General features: G+C 37.2%; 1 protein-coding gene across 1 annotated transcript in view; it reads left to right on the top strand.

Annotated features, from left to right (window-relative positions):
• The first annotated feature begins 562 nt into the window (after positions 1-562).
• PKD2L2 (polycystin 2 like 2, transient receptor potential cation channel) overlaps positions 563-16,595 on the top strand; it is a 39,508-nt gene continuing 23,475 nt past the window's right edge. The window contains exons 1-6 of the mRNA XM_027970277.2: positions 563-815; positions 2,759-2,892; positions 3,436-3,692; positions 7,610-7,831; positions 10,522-10,754; positions 11,021-11,024. Coding sequence (XP_027826078.1) covers positions 662-815; positions 2,759-2,892; positions 3,436-3,692; positions 7,610-7,831; positions 10,522-10,754; positions 11,021-11,024 — 1,004 coding nt within the window. The 5' untranslated portion in view covers positions 563-661. The remainder of the gene's footprint in view (positions 816-2,758; positions 2,893-3,435; positions 3,693-7,609; positions 7,832-10,521; positions 10,755-11,020; positions 11,025-16,595) is intronic.

Genomic DNA, 16,595 nt, shown 5'->3' on the forward strand with positions numbered 1-16,595 from the left:
CTTCCCGGTGGCACCTAGGCGGTGAGTGGCGCTCCTAGGGAGTGGGTGGGGCAGGGCGGAACTGGCAATTCGAAATACCCTGCAAGAAAGTTTGTAACCCCGCATGATTTCTGATGAGAGATATAATCTCCAGATCGGTTACCCTTCACAGCCTCTTCTTGAGAATCAGAAGAGGCTCATTGTGTGTGACAGGAAAAGAGAAGCCTCGAAGAGACATCTCATCCCTTGCCCTTGCATGAAGCTGGATCTGGGTGCAGCCGCTTGCTGTACACTGGCCTTCGCTGAGCCAGCCTTAGAAAGCCTTTGTTGATCGAGGGAGTAGCAACCTTAGCCGAATCCCAGGCAGAGTCCTTTTTCCTCCTCAAACAGGAGCCAGCCATCCCAAGCAATGTTGACGGATGGTGAAAAACGATTAGGGACAGATGAGGGGATTTTGTTTGGTTTGTATTTTGCTTTTTCAGTTTAAAATAAGACTGGTGAGGAAACATCCGGGTTATAAAATTCATTATGAACAGTCATAAAATGATTGCCCACTATCACCATGGGAAAATGTTACTAATTATTCCTTCTTCATAAAGTGAGAGTAAAAACATAACCAGAAGCTATTGGAGCTTTCCTTCACAGTGTAAACAGCTAAAATTGCCTGTGCTTTTCCATCCCTATGATTTACATACATTATAAATTAAGGAAATTTTTTGTTTTATGTCTCACAGGAACTCCGAAACATAAACTGCATTACAGAGAGGACGTAGAAATTAGAACCACACTTCAGGAGTTGTTACTCTACTCTATTTTTTTAATAAACTTATGTATATGTAAGTACACAGATGTAGATGAAGACATAACTAAAGTTATCTGCAGATGAAAAATAAAACATGGGTTTTATGTTTAAAAATAGGCTTTCAGACTACTGAAACCTCTCAAAACATAGTGACACATTTTAAACACGTTAAATTCATTTATATCAACACTATGACCATTTCTTTAGGGGCACAACTTTAAGTCACAGATGTAATAAAAAGCTTTCATACTCAACTTTGGTTGAATCAATTATTCCTGTTGGCAGTTCTATCTTGAATATAATTATTCCCTTGAGTTGCCAATTCTTGATTTCTTTTAGAGCCATACAGATATATCAGCTTCACCCTAGTCAGACTACAAATGGGTCAGACAACAAATAAGGCCTAAGAAGTTAGTCTTGATGTCTACTTTGATCTTTTCCCTAGCATGTTACACAGTTAATAGTAAAATATGCTAGTTCTGAGTTACAGGAGATAGAAATCAGTGCAAATCTTTAGGGAGGACCAGGAAAACATCTCAACCTACATTCCTCCTATCTGTGAGTTAATAGCATGATCAGTATTAAAGAGCATTTTGTCTTTATAGGACCCAGTATACAATATATGTAAGCCAGACTTATGTTGGTATGGCAGTTATTGGGCTGGCAAAAAAAGTTCATTCAGGTATTTCTGTAAGATGGTATGGAAAAACCCATACAAACTTTTTGGCCAACCCAGTATTTATCAGTTAAGTAATTGATTGGTATGTGGGAGTGAGCTTGAGTCAGATATTGATTAAAAAACAGCTTTAACCATCTCATAAGTTATCTTAGATTAGTTTTTAAATGCTTATTACATAACATTTGGGGAGTGGAAAATATTTAAAATCACTCAATCACATTATTCAGGAATTTTAAAAAAAACACCTTTTTATAATTAGGAAGAATGGGAAACAAAATCTCCAAAAGAGGATTTTTTAAATATTTTGGTGTATATAATGACATAATATGCAACATTAAAGAATGGCACAGGTTCATGTTTGCCATGGAATAATGTTGAAGATGTATTATTACTAAAAATAAAGGTCTTCTAGCAAAAAAGAAAGACATATTTAGTCTATGCTGCTGCTGCTGCTAAGTCACTTCAGTCGTGTCTGACTCTGTGCGACCCCACAGACAGCAGCCTACCAGGCTCCCCCGTCCCTGGGATTCTCCAGGCAAGAACACTGGAGTGGGTTGCCATTTCCTTCTCCAATGCATGAAAGTGAAAAGTGAAAGTGAAGTCGTTCAGTCGTGTCTAACTCTTCCCGACCCCATGGACTGCAGCCTACCAGGCCCCTCCGCCCGTGGGATTTTCCAGGCTCTATACCCTGATCTAATAGTCCATGGGATGGCAAAGAGTCGGACACAACTGAGCGACTAACGCTTTCACAGATCTAAAACCTATTCACCTACCCTAAAAAGAGTGAGAAAGAATACTAGTTAATGTTCTTTTCAATCTTATCATGTGCCAAACATAGTTTTAAGTGTTCCACATGAACTATCTCACTTCTCAAAACGTTAGAAGATATCCCTATGTTGGGACTCAAACCATTCTGTTTGATTTTAAAGTTCATATCCTTAACTACTCACTATATTGTGTTGCATACTCCCAGTGTTGGAAAAAAGCCAATTTGCATGATAGTATGAAAAATGTAGTCTCAGTTTTGTAAAAATAAAGTTGTCTTCTCTATACTGTGTATGCATTTAGAAAAATCTGAAGAATATATGCCAAACCTAACTCTTAAGTAGTGGGTTAAAGGTAAGTTCTTCATGTTTTGTATTTTTCTATTTTATTTTTTTATTATTGCTTTTATAGTTAGCAAAATAAAATTGAAATTTCAAAACGAAATTAGGAACAAATTACAAGTACATTTTTATCCTGATAAAAACTTGAGTTTTTTTAACATAAATTTTAAAATAAAAAATTCTTTTCCTTAGTGACTTTTGGGATGGTAAACCCACATATGTATTACTTAAACAAAGTTATGTCATCTCTATTTTTGGACACATCTGTGGCTGGTGAAGAAAGAACCAACTTTAAGTCTATTCGCAGCATAACTGACTTTTGGAAGGTAAGGTGTGATTGGATGAAATAGTTGTAGGTATTGCATAAAAAAGCCTTTGGCACACATCATAGGGACTTGATACTTATTTATTGAAGGAATGAATAAAAATAAATGTCACTTCTTGAAACTTATAATCAACCAGTGTTTATTGAGAACCTGTGTTCTCAGTGTGATATAGTTCTTACAACTTTAAAATTGTATATGGTGAAAAATACTGTTAAAAATTCCTTGAATTGCCAATAAATTCTTTGCCCATGTTGTGGCAAAGGGTTTTCAGTATACCCCTCAGAGAAGAAAGGTTATAGAAATGAGTTAATACTTGTTAAGTGCTTAGAACAGTACATAGAAAGTACTCAGTAAATGTTAACCATCTTCATTATAATCATCATCTACCATTACCATCACTAATGGTGGCTTGGCTAGTAATTTTCATACGTGTCCTCAAAATCACTGATTTTTATATTCTTATGGATAACATTATGAATGTAGATTCTGTTCACAGTTGACATGAAAATATTTTTCCCATAACATGTATTTTTCTATATGAAGTTTATGGAAGGACCCCTTTTGGATGGTCTGTACTGGGACTCATGGTACAATAATGAGAATCTGTATAATTTAAAGAACAGCAGTCGCATCTACTATGAGAACATACTTTTAGGACTCCCCAGAGTCCGTCAACTAAAAGTCCGCAATGGCACATGCAAGGTCCATGCATTCTTTCGGTCTTTGATGGATGAATGTTATGACAAATACACTTCTAAAAATGAAGATATGGCTGATTTTGGCCTTAAACAGCATACTGAGTAAGTAGTGTAAAATTACACATAACTTTTGTAGCACTTAGCATTGTATCTTCAAACAACTGTGAAAATATATTTATTTTCTAAATGATACCAACAGAGAGCTGGCAGGTAAGGAGACTCTTTCAATAATAGTATCAAAGGAAGACTCAGAGATGCAGTGTTGACAAAAGGAAGAGTAAACCTGTTAATTTTTTGTTTACCATAAGATACAAAGTGGGTTTTCCCTCCCCTCAGCTGCGGTAGATGAAGTGTTCAGTTCAGTCGCTCAGTAGTGTCCGACTCTTTGCAACCCCATGAACCACAGCACTCCAGGCCCCCCTATTCATCACCAACTCCTGGAGTCCACCCAAACCCATGTCCATCGAGCCAGTGATGCCATCCAACCATCCCATCCTCTGTCGTCCCCTTCTCCTCCTGCCCTCAATCTTTCCCTGCATCAGGGTCTTTTCAAATGAGTCAACTCTTCACATCAGGTGGCCAGACTATTGGAGTTTCAGCTTCAACATCAGTCCTTCCAATGAACACCCAGGACTGATCTCCTTTAGAATGAACTGGTTGGATCTCCTTGCAGTCCAAGAGACTCTCAAGAGTCTCCTCCAACACCACAGTTCAAAAGCATCAATTCTTTGGCGCTCAGCTTGCTTTATAGTCCAACTTTCACATCCATACATGACCACTGGAAAAACCATAGCCTTCACTAGATGGACCTTTGTGGCAAAGTAATGTCTCTGCTTTTTAATATGCTGTCTAGCTTGGTCATAACTTTCCTTCTAAGTAGTAAGCATCTTGTAATTTCGTGGCTGCAATCACCATCTGCAGTGATTTTGGAGCTCAGAAAAATAAAGTCAGCCACTGTTTTCACTGTTTCCCCATCTATTTGCCATGAAGTGATGGGACAAGATGCCATGAGCTTAGTTTTCTGAATGTTGAGCTTTAAGCCAACTTTTTCACTCTCCTTTTCACTTTCATCAAGAGGCTCTTTAGTTCTTCTTCACTTTCTGCCATAAGGGTGATGTCATCTGCGTATCTGAGGTTATTGATATTTCTCCGAGCAGTCTTAATTCCAGCTTGTGCTTCCTCCAGCCCAGCATTTGCACTCTGCATATAAGCTAAATAAGCAGGGTGACAGTATTCAGCCTTGACATACTCCTTTTCCTATTTGGAACAAGTCTGTTGGTCCATGTCCAGTTCTAACTGTTGCTTCCTGACCTGCATACAGGTTTCTCAAGAGACAGGTCAGATGGTCTGGTATTCCCATCTCTTTCAGAAATGTCCACAGTTTATTGTGATCCACACAGTCAAAGGCTTTGGCATAGTCAATAAAGCAGAAATAGATATTTTTCTGAAACTCATATTGAATACAAGGCAAAGTGCCCATTTTTGCTTTTATAATACTCAATCAGCTTCTCTGGCTCTAGCAAGATGCCCTCATACACATCCTAAATGCTTTTTGGGATTCCTAGGGAGTGTTTCTGAAGTATTCTGCTGCTTTCTCACTCTGGCTTACTTCAGTGATATCTTGTATTGTTGCCAGTAGGGCTTCCCTGGTAGCTCAGCTGGTTAAGAATCCACCTGCAATGCAGCAGACCCTGGTTCAATTCCTGGGTCAGGCAGATCTACTGGAGAAGGGACAGGCTACCCACTCCAGTATTCTTGGACTTCCCTAGTGGCTCAGCTGGTAAAGAATCCACCTGCAGTGCAGGAGACCTGGTTCAATCCCTGGGTTGGGAAGATCCCCTGGAGGAGGGCATGGCAACCCACTCTAGTACTTTTCCCATGGATAGAGGGGCCTGACAGGCTACAGTCCATGACATCGCAAAGAATCGGACAGAACTGAGCAACTCAGCACAGTATAGCATCTTGAAAAGGGGCAGTTAGGTTTACAGACACTGCATCGGATGATCCCTGCCAACGATATTTTGGCCATTGTTCCCCAAAGTGGCTGTGGTTAATACTAGTATAGACTCACGTCTACACTTTATATTGAAAATGTAAAAGCCCAATGCCACTGACACTACCTACCATTAACATGGAAGGTGCTGGTATCATTGTATTTAAGGTCATATGAAATCATAGAGGCAAAGTATCTTTTTTAGAATTTTATATTTATCAAAGTGATGCAAACATTTACAAAGGTCCACACTTTCCTGCTCATAGTTTCCATTCCACAAGCAACCACTTTTAGTTGTTTCTTCTTGTATATACTTCATATTTCTAAACAGTATGCATATACTGCTATTACTTGGCTTTATAGTTTTGTATATGTCATCTCTATTATAGAAAGTGCGTGTCATATATCCTCCTTATACCACTCCCTCCTCCAACAAACTTCCTTATTCCTCTTAGCCTATGGTTATATCATAATTTTTGTTAATCATTAGTCAGTGTTTATTTTAATTTATATAAAAATAAATACAGTGACTACATTTCCCTTCTTGAGTAGTTTCCCCAGTATCCCTAGGACTGATCATTGCTTTGTGGGTTTGTTAACTTATTTTCTCTTTGTATGAGTTTTGGCGTTCTTGAGGACCACAATGTGCTTGTATAATTCTCTTGTTTTGTATATTAAGTTCTTAAGTACAGTGACACATTCTCTTAAATTTTATACTGCTATAATAGTACTACACACTATTTCCCTTTCAGTAAAAAATGAGATGTCAATTATTTAATTACACATTTTAATTTGATCTCAAGACTAATCTGTTAGGTAGTCTAACATTCCAAATTATAACAACTACAAATAATTTACATTCCAAAATTAACATGGATTTAGACTTTTAATATGTGTCATTTCCTAACAACCAAAATACAAATCAATTTGTTTGTCTTTCTAAAATGTAACATTCATTATTAAAACCAGTATTAAAAATTGGAAGTAGAAGAGGGTTAGCATAACAAACATTCTTGTTTCATTTTAACAATCATGTGGAAAACATGCAAACATGCAACTATGGAATTTTCATTAAATGAGTATTTTTTTTTAGTGTTATAATTTTTATCTTCTCTGGTGAAAGGAAACATGGTATTACTAATAGGAAAACAAGTTTAAGCAGAGCATCTTTGGATAATTGTTCAAATCTGTTTGGGGAGACTAAATAGGAACTGAAATGAATCAAAGCTTAATTTTTTGATATCCCATAACTAAGTTCGCTGAGCTTCCTGAATTGCTCAGGGGGTAAAGAGTCTGCCTGCAATGCAGGAGACACAGGAGACACGGGTTCAATCCCTGAGACAGGAAGATACCCTGGAGGAGGAAATGGCAACCCAATCCAGTATTCTTGCCTAGAGAATTCCATGGACAGAGGAGCCTGACAGGCTATAGTCCAAAGGGTCATAGAGTCGGACACAACTGAACACACACAGGCACACACAAACAACTAAGTTAAAAGTAGAAAGAATGGGAATTACTTTGTGTACTTTCATTAAAATGAGATACCTATATAACAACACAGACATTGTAATAAAGTTTTTATTTATTGGACATTTGTAAATGGTATATGATTGTTAGAAGACAAACTGTAAAGCATCTTTTTCCCCACACTGAGACAGATATCTGAATGAAAACCCTGGATACTCTTGTCCTCCTCAACGACTGAAGATCTGATAAGACAACAGGGACTCGTTAATGAAAAAAATTCATCATTGTATTATAGATTCCAAGTTCCCTGAGGCAACAGATTAAAATTTTTTTTCTTATAGCACTTGTATTGTCCATAATAAGCACTAAAAAATGAAAACATATACAACCTTAATCCTTTTAGCTTAATCCTTAACTCACCACATTGCTTCAAAATTACTGTAATGCTTATGAACTTAGTACTACTTTTTTTAAACTATTTTTGAACCAAAAGTTAACTTAAAATCTTATTCTTGGTCAAGCTTTCTCATCTCTCCATTATTCTTTTTATGTCTAACAGATGGAAGTACTCTTCTTCTCATACGAACTCCCTTTGGCACTGGGGATTTGTTGGTGTTTACCGAGATGGGGGGTATATTTTCACTTTATCAAAATCAAAATCTGAAACCCTAAACAAGTTCATTAACCTCCGAATGAACAGCTGGATCACAAGAGGGACTAGAGTTATTTTTATTGATTTTTCAGTATACAATGCTAATGTAAATCTATTTTGCATTATCAGGTGAGTGACTCAAGACCTCTTACTAGTATATTGAATTTAAAAGGCATCCAGAGCCCTCGTGAGAGTTTCCAGTTTGTGCATGTTTGTACTGAGATTAAAATCATAAGCTCCAATATAAATATAATGTAGTTCCTCCAATAATGATGAAGGAAAAGCAACATTATATTCACTGTTTTACTCTTTCAGGATATATTGCAGAACATGAAGAATTACATACAGTAGGTTAGTTTTATATTACTTAAGAATATATAGCCTTATTTCTTGTCATTCTGCAGCTGGACAAATCTAACATTTAGCCCTAACGATTTCTTCCTTTAAATCAGATCACTCAAATCTGTTGATTTCCTTTCACAATGAGCTTCTTTATTAAGTTATTAATTTTTGTCTCAAGAATGAACAATTTAAGATTCAAACAATATATAACAACAGCCAACATCCTAGACATGATTATAGCCGATGGTGATTTGCAAATGGCCCCAGTCCTTCACATCTTTGCCATGTAAACTTGTAGTACCCTGTCACCCAGGGCAGGGTGCAGTACCCCAGAACTAGATACTAGGCTCAACCATGTGACTTTCTTTGGTCAATGGAATGTCAGCATATATGATAAAAGCAAGGGCTTCCTAGGTGGCACTAGTGGTAAGAACCCACCTGCCAATGCAGGACACATAAGAGACAGGGGTTTGATCCCTGGGTTGGGAAGATCTGCTGGAGGAAGGTATAGCAACCCACTCCAGTATCCTTGCCTGGAGAATCCCATGGACAGAGGAACCTGGCAGGCTACAGTCCATACGGTCACAAAGAGTTTGACACAACTGAAGTGACTTAGCATGCACACACGCATGATACAAGCAGAAATTTGAAAGGGGTTTGTACATTAAAACTTGCTCTCTTGCACATCTGCTATTGCATGAGAATAACAGGCCAGGGCTAACCCGTTGGACCCAAGGAAATGATGAAAGACATCCCCTCTCACGAGGAGGAGGAGGAAACAGCCGATAAGAAAAAAATTATTTCTGTAGGTCTGATTATCTTAGATAATCTGCCTAACCTGGACCATACTATCTGGCTTAGGCCTAAGGACTGGCAAAGCAAATAGCATTACTGTGATTGAATCTGCCTGAGGATTGAATTGGCTTCTAAGCCATCTGGGAATGGGTGAATGCCTGACACAATTAAGGTTCTGTTAGAAAGGAGAGATAGGATAATGAATACTGGACAGGTAAACACTAGTGTCCATTGAGTCTTAGTAAGCCACTTTTTTCTCTTGAGTTTTACATTTTTCTTCTGAATGGAATATGGAATCAGCCTTTAGTCTGATTGGGGAACTTGGCCCTTGTACAACAGTGATGGTGAAAGATAGTCACAGCCTTTAAAATGTATCAAAATGAAAGCAAATGAATTACTCTCAGCAGCATGTTATAGTATCTTCTTTCAGGGAATCAGCTTCTTACCAACATTATTCACCTTTCCCGATAGTCCTGGTAGGGATAAAGTAAAGAATACAAATCACTCCAATGTCCTAAACAAGAATAGAAACATTGGGGTAATTGGCTTACAGTCATACAAAGAACTCCTTGTAATACTACATTAAGTCCATATTTTCTGTTTCTAGGTTTCATGCTTATTTTATTTATCTTTTAAATGTCTTTTAGAAATTTCAGCAGATTTTGAAACTTTTAACTGGTAGTATAATCAATAGTTGTATGGGAGCATATTGCTTACATTATGACCTTATCCACTTATTTTCCTTTTGTACACATATCTGGCAAACTAAATGCCCATCATTTTTTGCTTTTTGTTTACTAGTCTACACTTCAGGTCAAAATACTAAGTTTCTTTCACTTCACTCACTTGCTCAAATTTGTGCACCGACTATATGCAAGGTGGAAAAAATTCCTGTTTTCTATTTGTTAACTGGAGGTTTTGTTCTTGATTTTGGTGAGGTATTTTGGGGGTTAAGGGGGGGAGCACCTATTCCAGTACCAATTTGCTAACACCTTCAGGTAGGAATAATTACATTGTGAATTTGTGATAGAGATCCTGGCTCCTTAAATTACTGCCAATTCTTAATTACCTGCAGTTATGGAAAAAACTAGGAATACAGGGAATTACCTAAAAATCTTTTTATATTTGGTACTAGAGTAACTTTTATATTTCTACTTGCATATAGATCTTTGTATCCAAAATCCAGTGCCTAAAGTTAAACAGAAAACTTTGGCTTTAGTATAGTATGTTATCTTGAGATTTAGAAGCAAGAAGTATCTCTGATAAGCTAAAGGGGGAGAGTGTATTTCCCTCCTCTGAAATATTTGGGGAGTCCTGAATAATAACAGTAAGAGTACAGCATGTTCTTGAGCATCACCCCTCATTCTGTGGGGATAAATTAGCAGCCGAGTTATGAAGGCACAATCAAAACATAGAGTAAAATAAATGTAAAGTTACATCTTTCTTTCTTTCTCATTTACACTGGTCTTTGACCACTATGAATTTTCAGAGCACCAAAAAAAGTGGAGTATTAAAAAAGAAGTATTTCCACAAGAATTTTTTGAGCCTGTTACCCTGAGAAAACATATTTTATACAAAATAACTATTAAAGTATACAACATCACTGACTGGAAATTTCAATCGAGTTAGGTACTGAAATAAATTCTTGAAATGCAGTTACTTTCACAAACCTCATTTTACAGATTGGTGGCAGAATTCCCTGCAACTGGAGGAATACTTACTTCATGGCAGTTTTACTCTGTGAAGCTCCTCAGATACGTTAGCTTCTATGATTATTTTATTGCTTCCTGTGAAATTATATTTTGTATTTTTATTATTGTCTTCACAATACAAGAAATCAAAAAACTGAAAGAATTTAAATTTGCCTATTTCAAAAGTATTTGGAACTGGCTAGAATTATTACTTTTGGTGGTAAGTATATTTTCACAGATATGGTTGATAAAAATCACATCTGAACTCACAAATGAGGGAGCTGTAAAAAAAAAAAAAAGGTAGAATTTTCTATTCATCTGGGATTTATTCTAAAAGCTGTATCAACCATAAAATGAACTGTCAAAGTAGATATTAATGGTGTGCCTCCAAAAGGTAGAAGTCCTTTTCTTCCTCTGATTTGGTTCTTGTGACTAGCATAAACCTAGAGGAATAGGTGATTTCATAGGTATTATGATTTAATTGGCACAGTTAAGTCTCCCTCAGTTCAGTTCAGTTCAGTTCAGTTGCTCAGTCGTGTCCGACTCTTTGCGACCCCATGAATCACAGCACGCCAGGCCTCCCTGTCCATCACCAACTCCCAGAGTTCACTCAGATTCACATCCATCGAGTCAGTGATGCCATCCAGCCATCTCATCCTCAGTCGTTCCCTTCTTCTCCTGCCCCCAATCCCTCCCAGCATCAGAGTCTTTTCCAATAAGTCAACTCTTCGCATGAGGTGGCCAGGTACTGGAGCTTCAGCTTTAGCATCATTCCTTCCAAAGAAATCCCAGGCTGATCTCCTTCAGAATGGACTGGTTGGATCTCCTTGCACTCCAAGGGACTCTCAAGAGTCTTCTCTGACACCACAGTTCAAAAGCATCAGTTCTTCAGCCCTCAGCCTTCTTCACAGTCCAACTCTCACTTGGGGGCAAGGTCCCTCAAAATGTATTCTTCTACATTGCCTAAATATGCTATCCTGAATTTTTAAATAGGTAAAAGACAAGCCTAGGCAGAATGCTGAAGGTGTGGATAAGATTTGAGAAGCCAGAGGGGGTAGCTTGTAGGCACAGAGGCACCACCAGGATTGGGGGAACAGTCCTTGAAAGAAGCTCCAACGACTGCCAGTTCTTAACTAGAAAATACTAAAATAAATGGAGAGGGCAGAGCGAGACAAACTGTTGGATTTTAGTTTTAGGAACAATGAGCAAATATTCGGGCTTATACAATCTGATCTCTCACTCTTGTTGGCCCTTAGTTATAGCCAATTGAGTGTGTGTGTCTGTGTATTTGTGTGTATATATATATTTATATTATATATAAATATAGATTTATATATTTTAGCCTGACAGTGACAAGACAGGTCCAGGTCACCTGTTCCCAATAGCAGAACTTTACAGACTTGCCAGGCCTCCTACCTGTTGTATGTGTATATGTGTGTGTGTGTATACATATATATAAAATTTGTTTCCCAAAACCAAATTGAAAGTTTTTCTGGTACCCCCCCCCCAATAATGCTTAACATAGGGCATAAGGCTTAAATGTTTAACTGAGTATTTTAGGGAAAAGAAGTCAAAGGAAAATTTTCATAATAGTTATAATAGTCACATAGCTTTATAATAATAATAGATAAATAATAGATAGAAGATAATCTGGTCCTAAAATCCTCTCCTAAAAGAATTGTTAGACACAGCCGCCAGCCCAGAGCTGGATCACGTAAGTGCAGTTGCACACCCCCTGCTCCAGAATCCTCCAGAGTCAGGTGGAGTGTGCTGCATGGGGTATTTGTAAACTCTGGGATAAAGCCAGGCAGAAAGAATTGGATCGCGATGTCCCAGCATGGCCCTTCACTATTCGGCCCCAACACACACCTCTTTACCTGGATTGGACCTGGAAAGAGCTGCAACCAAATCTGCCTTCCTCCAGTCCTACCTGGTGGTCTCCAACCTGCCCAGACCTGCTGTAAACCACTGAATCCCAAATGATGACAGCATTCTTCCATGTTCCATTATTTCAGAACTAGTTTGGAGAAATCAAGCCCTGAGCCTTTGGAGTGGGAGCACTGACTCCAAGATCCTAGACTACCAGAGAACTAACTCTAGGGAGTATCAAATAGTGAGAACTCACACAAAGGAAACCACTTGAATACAAGACCCAGCACCCTCAAAGCACCAGTAGCACCCCGTGCAGGACGCCTCATCTAAACAACAAACAAAAAAAAATACAAACCTAATCATCAGCAGACAAGATTACCAACTCACTCAGCCTTGCCCATCAGACAAAAAACAAACAAAACAAAAAAACTCAGCACAAATCCCACCCTATATGAAACTTACACAAACCACTGGACCAAACTTGGGAGGGCCAAACCAAAAGGAAGAAAGAATTCAACCCTGAAGCCTGGGAAAAGGAGACCTCAAACACAGTAAGTTAAAAAATAATAATACTGAAAAGGCAGAGAAATACTACACAAAAGAAGGAACAAACTAGAAACACAGAAGTCCAAATAAATGAAGAGGAAATAGGCAAACTACCTGAAAAAGAATTCAGAATAATAATAGTAAAGATGATCAAAAACCTTGAAAACAAAATGAAGAAAATGCAAGAATCAACAAAGACCTAGAAGAATTAAAGCATAAATATACAGAGACAACACAATGATTGAAATTAAAAATACTCTAGAAGGAATCAATAGCAGAGTATCTGAAGCAGAATAATGAATCAGTGAGCTGAAGATAAAATGGTGGAAATAACTTCTGAAGAGCAGAATAAAGTAAAAAGAATAAAAAGAACTGAGAATAGTCTCAGAGACCTCTGGGACAATACCAAATGCACGAACATTCAAATTATAGGGGTCCCAGAAGAAGAAGAGAAAAAGAAAGGGTATGAGAAAATTTTTGAAGAAATTATAGTTGAAAATCTCCCCAACATGGAAAAGGAAATAAGTCCAAGAGGCACAAAGAGTCCCATACAGGATAAACCCAAGAAGAAACAGGCCAAGACACATACTAATCAAACTAACAAAGACTAAACACACAAAGAATATTAAAAGCAGCAAGGGAAAAGCAACAAGTAACATACAAGGGAAACCCCATACGCTTAACAGAAACCCTATATGCTTTCAGCAGAAACTCTGCAGGCCTGAAAGGAAAGGCAGGATATATTTAAAGTACTGAAAGAGAAAAATCTACAACCAAGATTACTATACCCGGCAAGGATCTCATTCAAAAATTGATGGAGAAATAAAAAGCTTTTCAGACAAGCAAAAGTTGCGAGAATTCAGTACCACCAAACCAGCTGTACAACAAATATTAAAGGGACTTATATACTCAAGAAATACAAGAGAAGGAAAAAGATCTACAAAATCAACCCCAAACAATTAAGATACCCAGAGAGATGTTATGGGGAGGGAGGTGGGAGGGGGGTTCATGTTTGGGAACGCATGTAAGAATTAAAGATTTTAAAATTTAAAAAATAAAAACTAAAAAAAAAAAAGAAAATAGCAGTAGGAATGTATATATTAATAATTGCTTTAAATGTAAATGGATTAAATGCTATAACCAAAAGACAGAGACTGGCTGAACGGATACAAAAAATGGATACAAAAGACCCATATATATGCTGTCTACAAGAAACCCACTTCAGACCTAAAGACACATATAGACTGAAAGTAGCGAGAGGATGGAAAAATATAGTCCATGCAAATGGAAGCAAAAGAAAGCTGGAGTAGCAATCCTCATATCAGACAAAATAGACCTTAAAATAAAGATTACAAGAGATAAGGAAGGACACTACATAATGATCAAGGGATCAATCCAAGAGGAAGACATAACAACTGTAAATATCTATGCACCCAACATAGGAGCACCTCAATACATAAGACAATCACTAACAAAATAAAAGGAGAAACTGACAGTAACACAATAATAGTAGGAGACTTTGAACACCCCACTCACACCAATGGACAGAGCATCAAAACATAAAATTATTAAGGAAAGACAAGTCTTAAATGATACATTAGAGGAGATGGATCTCACTGATATCTTCAGAACATTCCATCCAAACGCAGAAGAATACACTTTCTTCTCAAGCACACATGGAACACTCTCCAGGATAGACCACATCTTGGGTCACAAATCAAACCTCAGTGAATTTAAGAAAATTGAAATCATATCAAGCATCTTCTCTGACCACGATGCTATGAGATTAGATATTAATTACAAGAAAAAAAACTGTAAGAAACACAAACCCATGGAGATTAAACATGTTTCTAAATAACCAACAGGTTACTGAAGAAATCAAAAGGGAAGTTAAAAAATTCTAGAAACAAATGACAATGAAAATATGACAACTCAAAACCTATGGGATGTAGCAAAAGCAGTTCTAAGAGGGAAGTTTATAGCAATACAATCCTACCTCATAAAACAAGAAAAACATTGAAAAGACAACCTAACTTTATACTTAAAACAACTGGAAAAAAAATCAGCAAAAGGAAATAAATCATAAAGATATGAGCAGAAGTAAATGAAAAAAAAGTGAAAGAAACAATAGTAAAGATTAATAAAACTAAAAGCTGGTTCTTTGAGAAACAAAATTGACAAACCTTTAGCCAGATTCATCAAGAACAAAAGAGAGAAGAATCAAATCAACAAAATTCGAGATGAAAAAGGAGAAATTACAACAGACAATGCAGAAATACAAAAGATTATAAGAGACTATGATGAACAACTATATGGCAATAAAATGGATAATCTGGAAGAAATGCACAGATTCTTAGAAAAGTTCAATCTTCCAAGACTGAACCAGGGAGAAGTTATGAACAACCCAATTACAAGCACTGAAATTGAAGCTGTGATCAAAAATTTCCCAGAAAACAAAAGCCTAGGACCAGACGGCTTCAGAGGAGAATTCTGTCAAATATTTAAAGAAGAGTTAATGCCTATCCTTCTAAAAATCCTTCAAAAAATTGCAGAGGAGGGAACACTTCCAAACTCATTCTATGAAGCCACCATCACCCTGATACCAAAACCAGACAAAGACAACACAAAAAAAGAAAACTACAGGCCAATATCACTGATGAACATAAATGCAAATATCCTCAAGAAAATTTTAGCAAACAGAATTCAGCAACACATCAAAAAGCTGATACACCATGATCAAGTTAGGTTTATTCCAGGGATGCAAGGATTCTTCAATATATACAAATCTATGTGCATATATGTGATATACCATATTAACAAACTGAAAGATTAAAAAACATATGATAATCTTAAAAGATGCAGAAAAAGCCTTTCACAAAATTCATCACCCATTTATGATTAAAACTCTTCAAATAATGGGCATAGAAGGAAACTACCTCAACATACTAAAGGCCATATATATGATAATGAAATCGCTCAGTCATGTCTGACTCTTTGCGACTCCATGGACTGTAGCCTACCAGGCTTCTCAGTCCATGGGATTTTCCAGGCAATAGTAATGGAGTGGATTGCCATTTCCTTCTCCAGGGGATCTTCCCGACCCAGGGCTCGAAGCCGGGTCTCCCACGTTGTAGACAGACGCTTAACCATCTGAGCCACCAGGGAAGTCTATGATAAGCCTACAGAAAACATTATTCTCCATGATGAGAAACTGAAATCATTCCCCCTAAGATCAGGAACAACACAGGGTGTCCACTTTCACCACTATTATTCAACATAGTTCTGGAAGTCCTAGCTACAGCAATCAGAGAAGAAAAAGAAATAAAAGGGATCCAGATCAGAAAAGAAGAAGTAAAGCTCTCAGTGCTTGCAGATGACATACGGTACACAGAAAACCCTAAAGATAGTATCAGAAAATCACTAGACCTAATCAGTGGATTTAGCAAAGTTGCAGGATACAAAATCAATACACAGAAATCACTTGCATTTCTACATACCAACAATGAAAAATCAGAAATTAAGGAGTCCATCCCATTCACCATTGCAACAAAAATAATTAAATATCTAGGAATAAACTTACCTAAGGAGACAAAAGAACTATACACAGAAAAATATAAGACACTAATGAAAGAAATCAAAGATGACAT

Source organism: Ovis aries, chromosome 5 (genome assembly GCF_016772045.2).
Source record: "Ovis aries strain OAR_USU_Benz2616 breed Rambouillet chromosome 5, ARS-UI_Ramb_v3.0, whole genome shotgun sequence".
Classification (NCBI taxonomy): Eukaryota; Metazoa; Chordata; class Mammalia; order Artiodactyla; family Bovidae; genus Ovis; species Ovis aries.